General features: G+C 37.0%; 1 protein-coding gene across 1 annotated transcript in view; it reads right to left on the reverse strand.

Moving 5' to 3' along the window:
- Nucleotides 1-1929: 1929 nt before the first annotated feature.
- The window catches only part of MAF1 (MAF1 homolog, negative regulator of RNA polymerase III), a gene marked incomplete in the record, with an annotated part of 161163 nt that continues 146171 nt past the window's right edge, over nucleotides 1930-16921 (reverse strand). The window contains 1 exon segment of the mRNA XM_053715512.1: nucleotides 1930-9627. Within this exon segment, the coding sequence (XP_053571487.1) occupies nucleotides 9606-9627 (22 nt within the window).

Raw genomic sequence — 16921 nt, forward strand, 5'->3', positions numbered from 1 at the left:
GCCTATAAGAAGCACAGAAAGATTTATGACAGTTGAAAATTAATAAACTGAAAAGGTTATAGCATCAATCTTTGTAAAAAAACACAATTTTAGCAAAGGTTTGTTCCCATTAGCAAAGGATAACTAACCCTGATAGCAGAAAAAAAGTTACAGAATAAACGTTTTTTATCACAGTCAACTACAATCTCACAGCTCTGCTGTGAATGATTACCTCCCTCAAAACAAGTTTTGAAGACCCCTGAGTTCTGTAGAGATGAACCGGATCATGCAGGAAATACAATGAGTTTCTGACTGAATTTTTTGATGCGTAGCAAAAGCGCCAAAAAAGGCCCCTCCCCCTCACACACAACAGTGAGAGAGATCAGTAAACTGTCAGAAATTAGATCAAGCAACTGCCAAGTGGAAAAATAGTGCCCAAACATTTTATTCACCCAGTACCTCAGAAAATGAAAACGATTTTACATTCCAGCAAAAAACGTTTAACATAAATTAAGAGTTATTAAAAAGCCTGTTGCTAGTCCCTGCAAAATAGGCTAAAGTCTTATGTACACAGTGTAATTCCAGTGAAGTACCATTCCCCAGAATACTGAAGTGTAAAATATACATACATGACATTATATCGGTATGGCAGGATTTTCTCATCAATTCCATGTCAGAAAATAAAAGCTGCTACATACCTCTTTGCAGATTAATCTGCCCGCTGTCCCCTGATCTGAAGTTTACCTCTCCTCAGATGGCCGAGAAACAGCAATATGATCTTAACTACTCCGGCTAAAATCATAGTAAAAACTCTGGTAGATTCTTCTTCAAATTCTACCAGAGAAGGAATAACACACTCCGGTGCTATTATAAAATAACAAACTTTTGATTGAAGGTATAAAACTAAATATAATCACCATAGTCCTCTCACACATCCTATCTAGTCGTTGGGTGCAAGAGAATGACTGGGAGTGACGTAGAGGGGAGGAGCTATATGGCAGCTCTGCTGGGTGAATCCTCTTGCACTTCCTGTTGGGGAGGAGTAATATCCCAGAAGTAATGATGACCCGTGGACTGATCACACTTAACAGGAGAAATCTTCATCTATTTTCTGCTTGAGAGTAAATAGTACACACCGGTACCATTTAAAATAACATACTTACCGAAAGACACCCATCCACATATAGCAGATAGCCAAACCAGTACTGAAACTATTAGCAGAGGTAATGGTATACAAGAGTATATCGTCGATCTGAAAAGGGAGGTAGATGAATCCCTACGACCGATAACAGAGAGCCCTGGAAAAAAATTCTGCAAGGAAAACCATAGCATCAATAGGTGATACTCTCTTCACATCCCTCTGACAAACACTGTACTCTGAGAGGAATTGGGCTTCAAAATAATGAGCATTTATCATAGAAGAAAAACCAAGCACAAACTTACTTGGGTGAATTGTGGGTTTGGTGAGGGGTGTATTTATAGGCATTTGAGGTTTGGCAAACTTTGCCCCCTCATGGTAGGAATGTATATCCCATACGTCACTAGCTCATGGACTCTTGCCAATTAAAGGAAATAAATATTTTTTTCCCTTTCTTAAGCATTATATTGTAATATCGGTGTCTCCTTCACATCCAGTGAGATAAACCGCTCTCAAGATAAAGTACTAATGAAAGATCTTAGATAATAGTCAGCAGTTGGGAGAGGATGATTGGCCGTCAATCTGTTGTATAGCTATTGGGGCTTTAATAAATGTTATAAATGCTGCTCTTATTTCGGTCTTTCTACATCTCTATTGTGTAATCTGTATTAGGAGAGGAGGTATAATATGAGCAAAACGGTTTCAGATACATCTTTACTTTTATCAGGGCCTTGAAGAACTGGATCACCAATAATGAGCATGGTCCTACAAAATAAAAACTATTTACAAAAACTAAATCATTAGCACAAAACTACTATTTGAAAGAATTTTAATAAATTTGGTTAATACATTTTACAAATAAAAACAATGCAACCAATGCAAATCAACCATGACATGTAGAAACTGAAGCAATATTATCAGTTTTTGTTTATAATTGGGTAGCAGAGGATCACTACCAAGGGACGGAAGAAAAAACACTAGCGGTAAAGAGTCTCTATATATTGATCGTGGAAGAAAAAAAATGTTACTAGCGCACTGCAGAGCTGGGAACATACCAATTATTAACTAAGCTCCCATCTACGGAGCTTAACTACAAGCTCGGACTCTAGACTGAGTTGTCTATTATTCTATCCGATGTAATGTTGGCTCTTGGCTTTGTCCTGAGTAAGATGGGCTTGAGTCTACGTCCTGAATAGGATGGGCTCGGGGCTACTTCCTGAATAGGATGGGCTTATGGATTAATAATATAGCCTTGTGGCTACGTCCTAAAGAAGGGCTCGTGGCTGCATCCTGAAGATGAGCTTGTGGATGAATAATATGCGCTTGTGGCTATATTATGAATAAGATTAGTTCTTTAAGCTCTTGAATACTAAACCGCAAATTCAATGCCCCAAACCAACTGTGAATCTAATAAAACTAGAAAGATCATCAGTCTAAGATATAAACCTGAATCCCCAATCATCAGTGGAAGAAACAGCGGGAGAGAGAGGGGTACTGATAAAACCACTAGTACCAGCAAATGGGGCTGTCACAAGTACTTGCAGCTGGTGTTGTCACTAGTACATAGTTCTTCTGATCACTAGTACCAGCAGATGGAACGGTCACAAGTGTACTTACAGCTAGTGAGATCACAAGTACTAGCAGTTGGTACAATTACTTGTATAACCCACCTGGTGCAGTCACTAGTACTAACAAATGGTCTGATCACTACTACTACCAGCAAATGGGGCAGTCACATGTACTTACAGCTAGTGAGATTATAAGTACTAGCAGTTGGTATGATAACTTGTATAACCCAGCTGGTGTAGTCACTAGTACTAACAAATGGTCTGATCACTAGAACTAACAAATGGGGCAGTCACATGTACTTACAACTAGTGAGATCACAAGTACTAGCCGTTGGTACGATTACTTGTATAACCCAGCTGGTGCAGTCACTAGTACTAACAAATGGGGCAGTCACTAGTACTTACAACTAATGAGATCACAAGTACTAGCAGTTGGTACAATTACTTGTATAACCCAGCTAGTGCAGTCACTAGTACTAACAAATGGTCTGATCACTACTACTACCAGCAAATGGGGCAGTCACATGTACTTACAGCTAGTGAGATTATAAGTACTAGCAGTTGGTATGATAACTTGTATAACCCAGCTGGTGTAGTCACTAGTACTAACAAATGGTCTGATCACTACTACTACCAGCAAATGGGGCAGTCACATGTACTTACAACTAGTGAGATCACAAGTACTAGCCGTTGGTATGATAACTTGTATAACCCAGCTGGAGCAGTCACTAGTACTAACAGTTGGTCTGATCACTAGAACTAACAAATGGGGCAGTCTCATGTACTTACAACTAGTGAGATCACAAGTACTAGCCGTTGGTACGATTACTTGTATAACCCAGCTGGTGCAGTCACTAGTACTAACAAATGGGGCAGTCACTAGTACTTACAACTAATGAGATCACAAGTACTAGCAGTTGGTACAATTACTTGTATAACCCAGCTAGTGCAGTCACTAGTACTAACAAATGGTCTGATCACTACTACTACCAGCAAATGGGGCAGTCACATGTACTTACAGCTAGTGAGATTATAAGTACTAGCAGTTGGTATGATAACTTGTATAACCCAGCTGGTGTAGTCACTAGTACTAACAAATGGTCTGATCACTACTACTACCAGCAAATGGGGCAGTCACATGTACTTACAGCTAGTGAGATTACAAGTACTAGCAGTTGGTATGATAACTTGTATAACCCAGCTGGTGTAGTCACTAGTACTAACAAATGGTCTGATCACTACTACTACCAGCAAATGGGGCAGTCACATGTACTTACAACTAGTGAGATCACAAGTACTAGCCGTTGGTACGATTACTTGTATAACCCAGCTGGTGCAGTCACTAGTACTAACAGTTGGTCTGATCACTACTACCAGCAAATGGGGCAGTCACATGTACTTACAACTAGTGAGATCACAAGTACTAGCAGTTGGTACGATTACTTGTATAACCCAGCTGGTGCAGTCACTAGTACTAACAAATGGGGCAGTCACTAGTACTTACAACTAATGAGATCACAAGTACTAGCAGTTGGTACAATTACTTGTATAACCCAGCTAGTGCAGTCACTAGTACTAACAAATGGTCTGATCACTACTACTACCAGCAAATGGGGCAGTCACATGTACTTACAGCTAGTGAGATTATAAGTACTAGCAGTTGGTATGATAACTTGTATAACCCAGCTGGTGTAGTCACTAGTACTAACAAATGGTCTGATCACTACTACTACCAGCAAATGGGGCAGTCACATGTACTTACAACTAGTGAGATCACAAGTACTAGCCGTTGGTACGATTACTTGTATAACCCAGCTGGTGCAGTCACTAGTACTAACAGTTGGTCTGATCACTACTACCAGCAAATGGGGCAGTCACATGTACTTACAACTAGTGAGATCACAAGTACTAGCAGTTGGTACGATTACTTGTATAACCCAGCTGGTGCAGTCACTAGTACTAACAAATGGGGCAGTCACTAGTACTTACAACTAATGAGATCACAAGTACTAGCAGTTGGAACGATTACTTGTATTTCCCCAGCTGAAGCAGTCACTAGTACTTACAGTTGGGTCTAATCACTAGTACTAACAAATGGGGCAGTCACATGTACTTACAACTAGTGAGATCACAAGTACTAGCAGTTGGTATGATTACTTGTATAACCCACCTGGTGCAGTCACTAGTACTAACAGTTGGTCTAATCACTAGTACTAACAAATGGGGCAGTCACGTGTACTTACAACTAGTGAGATCACAAGTACTAGCAGTTGGTATGATTACTTGTATAACCCAGCTGGTGCAGTCACTAGTACTAACAGTTGGTCTGATCACTAGTACTAACAAATTGGGCAGTCACATGTACTTACAGCTAGTGAGATCACAAGTACTAGCAGTTGGTATGATTACTTGTATAACTCACCTGGTGCAGTCACTAGTACTAACAGTTGGTCTGATCACTACTACTAGCAAATGGGGCAGTCACATGTACTTACAACTAGTGAGATCACAAGTACTAGCAGTTGGTACGACTACTTGTATTTCCCCAGCTGGTGCAGTCAATAGTACTAACAGTTAGTCTGATCACTACTACCAGCAAATGGGGCAGTCACATGTACTTACAGCTAGTGAGATCACAAGTACTAGCAGTTGGTACGATTAGTTGTATAACCCAGCTGGAGCAGTCACTAGTACTAACAGTTGGTCTGATCACTACTACCAGCAAATGGGGCAGTCACATGTACTTACAACTAGTGAGATCACAAGTACTAGCAGTTGGTACGATTACTTGTATAACCCACCCGGTGCAGTCACTAGTACTAACAGTTGGTCTGATCACTACTACCAGCAAATGGGGCAGTCACATGTACTTACAACTAGTGAGATCACAAGTACTAGCAGTTGGTACGACTACTTGTATTTCCCCAGCTGGTGCAGTCACTAGTACTAACAGTTGGTCTGATCACTACTACCAGCAAATGGGACAGTCACATGTACTTACAGCTAGTGAGATCACAAGTACTAGCAGTTGGTACGATTAGTTGTATAACCCACCTGGTGCAGTCACTAGTACTAACAGTTGGTCTAATCACTAGTACTAACAAATGGGGCAGTCACATGTACTTACAACTAGTGAGATCACAAGTACTAGCAGTTGGTATGATTACTTGTATAACCCAGCTGGTGCAGTCACTAGTACTAACAGTTGGTCTGATCACTAGTACTAACAAATTGGGCAGTCACATGTACTTACAGCTAGTGAGATCACAAGTACTAGCAGTTGGTATGATTACTTGTATAACTCACCTGGTGCAGTCACTAGTACTAACAGTTGGTCTGATCACTACTACCAGCAAATGGGGCAGTCACATGTACTTACAACTAGTGAGATCACAAGTACTAGCAGTTGGTACGATTACTTGTATAACCCAGCTGGTGCAGTCACTAGTACTTACAACTAATGAGATCACAAGTACTAGCAGTTGGAACGATTACTTGTATTTCCCCAGCTGAAGCAGTCACTAGTACTTACAGTTGGGTCTAATCACTAGTACTAACAAATGGGGCAGTCACATGTACTTACAAGTAGTGAGATCACAAGTACTAGCAGTTGGTATGATTACTTGTATAACCCACCTGGTGCAGTCACTAGTACTAACAGTTGGTCTGATCACTAGTACTAACAAATGGGGCAGTCACATGTACTTACAACTAGTGAGATCACAAGTACTAGCAGTTGGTATGATTAGTTGTATAACCCAGCTGGAGCAGTCACTAGTACTAACAGTTGGTCTGATCACTACTACCAGCAAATGGGGCAGTCACATGTACTTACAACTAGTGAGATCACAAGTACTAGCAGTTGGTATGATTACTTGTATAACCCACCTGGTGCAGTCACTAGTACTAACAGTTGGTCTGATCACTAGTACTAACAAATGGGGCAGTCACATGTAATTACAACTAGTGAGATCACAAGTACTAGCAGTTGGCATAATTACTTGTATAACCCAGCTGGTGCAGTCACTAGTACTAACAGTTGGTCTGATCACTAGAACTAACAAATGGGGCAGTCACGTGTACTCACAACTAGTGAGATCACAAGTACTAGCAGTTGGTACGATTAGTTGTATAACCCAGCTGGTGCAGTCACTAGTACTAACAGTTGGTCTGATCACTACTACCAGCAAATGGGGCAGTCACATGTACTTACAACTAGTGAGATCACAAGTACTAGCAGTTGGTACGATTACTTGTATAACCCAGCTGGTGCAGTCACTAGTACTAACAAATGGGGCAGTCACTAGTACTTACAACTAATGAGATCACAAGTACTAGCAGTTGGAACGACTACTTGTATTTCCCCAGCTGGTGCAGTCACTAGTACTAACAGTTGGTCTGATCACTACTACCAGCAAATGGGACAGTCACATGTACTTACAACTAGTGAGATCACAAGTACTAGCAGTTGGTACGATTACTTGTATAACCCAGCTGGTGCAGTCACTAGTACTAACAAATGGGGCAGTCACTAGTACTTACAACTAATGAGATCACAAGTACTAGCAGTTGGAACGACTACTTGTATTTCCCCACCTGGTGCAGTCACTAGTACTAACAGTTGGTCTAATCACTAGTACTAACAAATGGGGCAGTCACGTGTACTTACAACTAGTGAGATCACAAGTACTAGCAGTTGGTATGATTACTTGTATAACCCAGCTGGTGCAGTCACTAGTACTAACAGTTGGTCTGATCACTAGTACTAACAAATTGGGCAGTCACATGTACTTACAGCTAGTGAGATCACAAGTACTAGCAGTTGGTATGATTACTTGTATAACTCACCTGGTGCAGTCACTAGTACTAACAGTTGGTCTGATCACTACTACCAGCAAATGGGGCAGTCACATGTACTTACAACTAGTGAGATCACAAGTACTAGCAGTTGGTACGATTACTTGTATAACCCAGCTGGTGCAGTCACTAGTACTTACAACTAATGAGATCACAAGTACTAGCAGTTGGAACGATTACTTGTATTTCCCCAGCTGAAGCAGTCACTAGTACTTACAGTTGGGTCTAATCACTAGTACTAACAAATGGGGCAGTCACATGTACTTACAAGTAGTGAGATCACAAGTACTAGCAGTTGGTATGATTACTTGTATAACCCACCTGGTGCAGTCACTAGTACTAACAGTTGGTCTGATCACTAGTACTAACAAATTGGGCAGTCACATGTACTTACAGCTAGTGAGATCACAAGTACTAGCAGTTGGTATGATTACTTGTATAACCCAGCTGGTGCAGTCACTAGTACTAACAGTTGGTCTGATCACTACTACCAGCAAATGGGGCAGTCACATGTACTTACAACTAGTGAGATCACAAGTACTAGCAGTTGGTACGATTACTTGTATAACCCAGCTGGTGCAGTCACTAGTACTAACAAATGGGGCAGTCACTAGTACTTACAACTAATGAGATCACAAGTACTAGCAGTTGGAACGATTACTTGTATTTCCCCAGCTGAAGCAGTCACTAGTACTTACAGTTGGGTCTAATCACTAGTACTAACAAATGGGGCAGTCACATGTACTTACAAGTAGTGAGATCACAAGTACTAGCAGTTGGTATGATTACTTGTATAACCCACCTGGTGCAGTCACTAGTACTAACAGTTGGTCTGATCACTAGTACTAACAAATGGGACAGTCACATGTACTTACAACTAGTGAGATCACAAGTACTAGCAGTTGGTATGATTACTTGTATAACCCACCTGGTGCAGTCACTAGTACTAACAGTTGGTCTGATCACTAGTACTAACAAATGGGGCAGTCACATGTAATTACAACTAGTGAGATCACAAGTACTAGCAGTTGGCATAATTACTTGTATAACCCAGCTGGTGCAGTCACTAGTACTAACAGTTGGTCTGATCACTAGAACTAACAAATGGGGCAGTCACGTGTACTTACAACTAGTGAGATCACAAGTACTAGCAGTTGGCATAATTACTTGTATAACCCAGCTGGTGCAGTCACTAGTACTAACAGTTGGTCTGATCACTAGAACTAACAAATGGGGCAGTCAAGTGTACTTACAACTAGTGAGATCACAAGTACTAGCAGTTGGTACAAGTACTTGTATAACCCAGCTGGTGCAGTCACTAGCAGTGGTTAACAAACAGTAGTCAGGAAAACAAAAAACAACAACACAGTTATCAACAGTTTCTACAAAATAAATTTGTCTATATCGGCTGCATTAAAAACAAACCTGATATTTCAGACACCCCCCAACCCATTTACACACAGTGCAAGGGCTGATAACAAAAAAGCCCTGATATATATACACTGTAATACTCACATCTGCACACAGAGCGACAACAAGAAGCACACAGTTCTATACTCTTCGTGCGTGTGCTGGTCATATGCCCCTTGTATTCTCCTCACACACACTAATGCTAACTTTAGGAGGAAAGTGTCACACACACGACAACAGCAGGAGAGCTACGATCATAGCATATATAATATACACGTGTTCGCTTCTAGTGCCACGCACACACATCTGTGTGTATGCATTACATATTTAGTCACAGTCTATTACTGCAGGGGCACTCTCCTGCCCTCCCTCAAACTTCTGGTAACTCTTTCCTGCCCACGGGGAGATGCAATGTCCATCAGGAGAAATCCAAGCTTCTCTGTGAGGGGTTCACAGCAATCGTCATTTAGTGGCAATGAGACCAATTCCTGCATCTCCAGGAGGGCATCAGAAGACATCTTATGAAAAAAAATGAAACCAACTGAAGGAAAGATCAGCAATGCATGGAGCTGACATATGGCCAATAAGCAAGAGGATAAATAGAAAACGTCATAAAAATTAGCCAGGAAAAAGGAACCGGTTGTCCAAAACCATCATGTGCACATCAAGTGAGGCCTAAAACAGAAAATAAAAAGGTGAAAGTAGGAGGGTACAACTTTACAATGCGTTAATGCACAGAGCTAGCGGGTATAGTAAGTACTACATGTATACAAGAGCAGTGTGTAAATATAGTGTAACATGATTATGTACAGCAGCAACAGTAAGTATTACATGTATACAAAAGCAGTGTGTAAATATAGTGTAACCTGATTATGTACAGCAGTAACAGTAAGTATTACATGTATACAAGAGCAGTATGTAAATATAGTGTAACCTGATTATGTACAGGAGTAACAGAAAGTACTACATGTATACAAGAGCAGTGTGTAATATAGTGTAACCTGATTATGTACAGCAGTAACAGTAAGTATTAAATGTATACAAGAGCAGTGTGTAAATATAGTGTAACCTGATTATGTACAGCAGTAACAGTAAGTATTACATGTATACAAGAGCAGTGTGTAAATATAGTGTAACCTGATTATGTACAGCAGTAACAGTAAGTATTACATGTATACAAGAGCAGTGTGTAAATATAGTGTAACATGATTATGTACAGCAGTAACAGTAAGTATTACATGTATACAAGAGCAGTGTGTAATATAGTGTAACCTGATTATGTGCAGCAGTAACAGTAAGTATTACATGTATACAAGAGCAGTGTGTAAATATAGTGTAACATGATTATGTACAGCAGTAACAGTAAGTACTACATGTATACAAGTGCAGTGTGTAAATATAGTGTAACATGATTATGTACAGCAGTAACAGTAAGTACTACATGTATACAAGAGCAGTGTGTAAATATAGTGTAACATGATTATGTACAGCAGTAACAGTAAGTACTACATGTATACAAGAGCAGTGTGTAAATATAGTGTAACCTGATTATGTACAGGAGTAACAGTAAGTATTACATGTATACAAGAGCAGTGTGTAAATATAGTGTAACATGATTATGTACAGCAGTAACAGTAAGTATTACATGTATACAAGAGCAGTGTGTAAATATAGTGTAACATGATTATGTACAGCAGTAACAGTAAGTACTACATGTATATAAGAGCAGTGTGTAATATGGTGCAACATGATTATGTACAGCAGTAACAGTAAGTAATACATGTATACAAGAGCAGTGTGTAAATATAGTGTAACATGATTATGTACAGCAGTAACAGTAAGTACTACATGTATACAAGAGCAGTGTGTAAATATAGTGTAACATGATTATGTACAGCAGTAACAGTAAGTACTACATGTATACAAGTGCAGTATGTAAATATAGTGTAACATGATTATGTACAGCAGTAACAGTAAGTACTACATGTATACAAGAGCAGTATGTAAATATAGTGTAACATGACTATGTACAGCAGTAACAGTAAGTACTACATGTATACAAGTGCAGTATGTAAATATAGTGTAACATGATTATGTACAGGAGTAACAGTAAGTATTACATGTATACAAGAGCAGTGTGTAAATATAGTGTAACATGATTATGTACAGGAGTAACAGAAAGTACTACATGTATACAAGAGCAGTATGTAAATATAGTGTAACATGATTATGTACAGCAGTAACAGTAAGTACTACATGTATACAAGAGCAGTGTGTAAATATAGTGTAACATGATTATGTACAGCAGTAACAGTAAGTACTACATGTATACAAGAGCAGTGTGTAAATATAGTGTAACATGATTATGTACAGCAGTAACAGTAAGTATTACATGTATACAAGAGCAGTGTGTAAATATAGTGTAACCTGATTATGTACAGCAGTAACAGTAAGTACTACATGTATACAAGAGCAGTGTGTAAATATAGTGTAACATGATTATGTACAGCAGTAACAGTAAGTATTACATGTATACAAGTGCAGTATGTAAATATAGTGTAACATGATTATGTACAGGAGTAACAGTCAGTACTACATGTATACAAGAGCAGTATGTAATATGGTGTAACATGATTATGTACAGCAGTAACAGTATTACATGTATACAATATCAGTATGTAAATATAGTGTAACATGATTATGTACAGCAGTAACAGTAAGTACTACATGTATACAAGAGCAGTATGTAATATGGTGTAACATGATTATGTACAGCAGTAACAGTAAGTATTACATGTATACAAGAGCAGTATGTAAATATAGTGTAACCTGATTATGTACAGCAGTAACAGAAAGTACTACATGTATACAAGAGCAGTGTGTAAATATAGTGTAACATGATTATGTACAGCAGTAACAGTAAGTATTACATGTATACAAGAGCAGTGTGTAAATATAGTGTAACATGATTATGTACAGGAGTAACAGTAAGTACTACATGTATACAAGAGCAGTATGTAATATGGTGTAACATGATTATGTACAGCAGTAACAGTAAGTATTACATGTATACAAGAGCAGTGTGTAATATAGTGTAACATGATTATTTACAGGAGTAACAGTAAGTACTACATGTATACAAGAGCAGTGTGTAAATATAGTGTAACATGATTATGTACAGCAGTAACAGTAAGTATTACATGTATACAAGAGCAGTGTGTAAATATAGTGTAACCTGATTATGTACAGCAGTAACAGTAAGTATTACATGTATACAAGAGCAGTGTGTAATATAGTGTAACCTGATTATGTACAGCAGTAACAGTAAGTACTACATGTATACAAGAGCAGTGTGTAAATATAGTGTAACATGATTATGTACAGCAGTAACAGTAAGTACTACATGTATACAAGAGCAGTATGTAATATGGTGTAACATGATTATGTACAGCAGTAACAGTAAGTACTACATGTATACAAGAGCAGTATGTAAATATGGTGTAACATGATTATGTACAGGAGTAACAGTAAGTACTACATGTATACAAGAGCAGTATGTAAATATAGTGTAACATGATTATGCACAGCAGTAACAGTAAGTATTACATGTATACAAGAGCAGTATGTAAATATAGTGTAACATGATTATGTACAGTAGTAACAGTAAGTACTACATGTATACAAGAGCAGTGTGTAAATATAGTGTAACATGATTATGTACAGCAGTAACAGTAAGTATTACATATATACAAGAGCAGTGTGTAAATATAGTGTAACCTGATTATGTACAGGAGTAACAGTAAGTATTACATGTATACAAAAGCAGTGTGTAAATATGGTGTAACATGATTATGTACAGGAGTAACAGTAAGTACTACATGTATACAAGAGCAGTGTGTAAATATAGTGTAACATGATTATGTACAGCAGTAACAGTAAGTACTACATGTATACAAGAGCAGTGTGTAAATATAGTGTAACATGATTATGTACAGCAGTAACAGTAAGTATTACATGTATACAAAAGCAGTATGTAAATATAGTGTAACATGATTATGTACAGCAGTAACAGTAAGTATTACATGTATACAAAAGCAGTGTGTAAATATGGTGTAACATGATTATGTACAGGAGTAACAGTAAGTACTACATGTATACAAGAGCAGTGTGTAAATATAGTGTAACATGATTATGTACAGCAGTAACAGTAAGTACTACATGTATACAAGAGCAGTGTGTAATATAGTGTAACATGATTATGTACAGGAGTAACAGTAAGTACTACTTGTATACAAGAGCAGTATGTAAATATGGTGTAACATGATTATGTACAGCAGTAACAGTAAGTACTACTTGTATACAAGAGCAGTATGTAAATATGGTGTAACATGATTATGTACAGGAGTAACAGTAAGTACTACATGTATACAAGTGCAGTATGTAAATATAGTGTAACCTGATTATGTACAGCAGTAACAGTAAGTATTACATGTATACAAGTGCAGTATGTAATATGGTGTAACATGATTATGTACAGCAGTAACAGTAAGTACTACATGTATACAAGTGCAGTGTGTAAATATAGTGTAACATGATTATGTACAGCAGTAACAGTAAGTATTACATGTATACAAGAGCAGTATGTAAATATAGTGTAACATGATTATGTACAGCAGTAACAGTAAGTATTACATGTATACAAGAGCAGTATGTAAATATAGTGTAACCTGATTATGTACAGCAGTAACAGTAAGAATTACATGTATACAAGAGCAGTGTGTAAATATAGTGTAACATGATTATGTACAGCAGTAACAGTAAGTATTACATGTATACAAAAGCAGTGTGTAAATATGGTGTAACATGATTATGTACAGGAGTAACAGTAAGTACTACATGTATACAAGAGCAGTATGTAATATGGTGTAACATGATTATGTACAGCAGTAACAGTAAGTACTACATGTATACAAGTGCAGTGTGTAAATATAGTGTAACATGATTATGTACAGCAGTAACAGTAAGTACTACATGTATACAAGAGCAGTGTGTAAATATAGTGTAACATGATTATGTACAGCAGTAACAGTAAGTACTACATGTATACAAGAGCAGTGTGTAATATAGTGTAACATGATTATGTACAGCAGTAACAGTAAGTATTACATGTATACAAGTGCAGTATGTAATATGGTGTAACATGATTATGTACAGCAGTAACAGTAAGTACTACATGTATACAAGTGCAGTGTGTAAATATAGTGTAACATGATTATGTACAGCAGTAACAGTAAGTATTACATGTATACAAGAGCAGTATGTAAATATAGTGTAACATGATTATGTACAGCAGTAACAGTAAGTATTACATGTATACAAGAGCAGTATGTAAATATAGTGTAACCTGATTATGTACAGCAGTAACAGTAAGTACTACATGTATACAAGAGCAGTGTGTAAATATAGTGTAACATGATTATGTACAGCAGTAACAGTAAGTATTACATGTATACAAGAGCAGTGTGTAAATATAGTGTAACATGATTATGTACAGCAGTAACAGTAAGTATTACATGTATACAAGAGCAGTGTGTAAATATGGTGTAACATGATTATGTACAGGAGTAACAGTAAGTACTACATGTATACAAGAGCAGTATGTAATATGGTGTAACATGATTATGTACAGCAGTAACAGTAAGTACTACATGTATACAAGTGCAGTGTGTAAATATAGTGTAACATGATTATGTACAGCAGTAACAGTAAGTACTACATGTATACAAGAGCAGTGTGTAAATATAGTGTAACATGATTATGTACAGCAGTAACAGTAAGTACTACATGTATACAAGAGCAGTGTGTAATATAGTGTAACATGATTATTTACAGGAGTAACAGTAAGTACTACATGTATACAAGAGCAGTGTGTAAATATAGTGTAACATGATTATGTACAGCAGTAACAGTAAGTATTACATGTATACAAAAGCAGTGTGTAAATATGGTGTAACATGATTATGTACAGCAGTAACAGTAAGTACTACATGTATACAAGAGCAGTGTGTAAATATGGTGTAACATGATTATGTACAGGAGTAACAGTAAGTACTACATGTATACAAGAGCAGTGTGTAAATATAGTGTAACATGATTATGTACAGCAGTAACAGTAAGTACTACATGTATACAAGAGCAGTGTGTAAATATAGTGTAACATGATTATGTACAGCAGTAACAGTAAGTATTACATGAATACAAGAGCAGTATGTAAATATAGTGTAACCTGATTATGTACAGCAGTAACAGAAAGTACTACATGTATACAAGAGCAGTGTGTAAATATAGTGTAACATGATTATGTACAGCAGTAACAGTAAGTACTACATGTATACAAGAGCAGTGTGTAAATATAGTGTAACATGATTATGTACAGCAGTAACAGTAAGTATTACATGTATACAAGAGCAGTATGTAAATATAGTGTAACCTGATTATGTACAGGAGTAACAGAAAGTACTACATGTATACAAGAGCAGTATGTAAATATAGTGTAACATGATTATGTACAGCAGTAACAGTAAGTATTACATGTATACAAGTGCAGTATGCAATATGGTGTAACATGATTATGTACAGCAGTAACAGTAAGTATTACATGTATACAAGAGCAGTGTGTAAATATAATGTAACATGATTATGCACAGCAGTAACAGTAAGTACTACATGTATACAAGAGCAGTATGTAAATATAGTGTAACATGATTATGTACAGGAGTAACAGTAAGTACTACATGTATACAAGTGCAGTATGTAAATATAGTGTAACATGATTATGTACAGTAGTAACAGTAAGTACTACATGTATACAAGAGCAGTATGTAATATGGTGTAACATGATTATGTACAGCAGTAACAGTAAGTACTACATGTATACAAGTGCAGTGTGTAAATATAGTGTAACATGATTATGTACAGCAGTAACAGTAAGTACTACATGTATACAAGAGCAGTGTGTAAATATAGTGTAACATGATTATGTACAGCAGTAACAGTAAGTACTACATGTATACAAGAGCAGTGTGTAAATATAGTGTAACATGATTATGTACAGGAGTAACAGTAAGTAATACATGTATACAAGAGCAGTGTGTAAATATAGTGTAACATGATTATGTACAGCAGTAACAGTAAGTACTACATGTATACAAGAGCAGTGTGTAATATAGTGTAACATGATTATGTACAGGAGTAACAGTAAGTACTACATGTATACAAGAGCAGTATGTAAATATAATGTAACATGATTATGTACAGGAGTAACAGTAAGTACTACATGTATACAAGAGCAGTATGTAAATATAGTGTAACATGATTATGTACAGCAGTAACAGTAAGTACTACATGTATACAAGAGCAGTATGTAAATATAGTGTAACATGATTATGTACAGGAGTAACAGTAAGTACTACATGTATACAAGAGCAGTGTGTAAATATAGTGTAACATGATTATGTACAGCAGTAACAGTATTACATGTATACAATATCAGTATGTAAATATAATGTAACATGATTATGTACAGGAGTAACAGTAAGTACTACATGTATACAAGAGCAGTATGTAAATATAATGTAACATGATTATGTACAGCAGTAACAGTAAGTACTACATGTATACAAGAGCAGTGTGTAATATAGTGTAACATGATTATGTACAGGAGTAACAGTAAGTACTACATGTATACAAGAGCAGTATGTAAATATAATGTAACATGATTATGTACAGCAGTAACAGTAAGTACTACATGTATACAAGATCAGTATGTAAATATGGTGTAACATGATTATGTACAGCAGTAACAGTAAGTACTACATGTATACAAGAGCAGTATGTAATATGGTGCAACATGATTATGTACAGCAGTAACAGTAAGTATTACATGTATACAAGAGCAATATGTAATATG

This window comes from Bombina bombina, chromosome 5 (genome assembly GCF_027579735.1).
Source record: "Bombina bombina isolate aBomBom1 chromosome 5, aBomBom1.pri, whole genome shotgun sequence".
Lineage (NCBI taxonomy): Eukaryota > Metazoa > Chordata > Amphibia > Anura > Bombinatoridae > Bombina > Bombina bombina.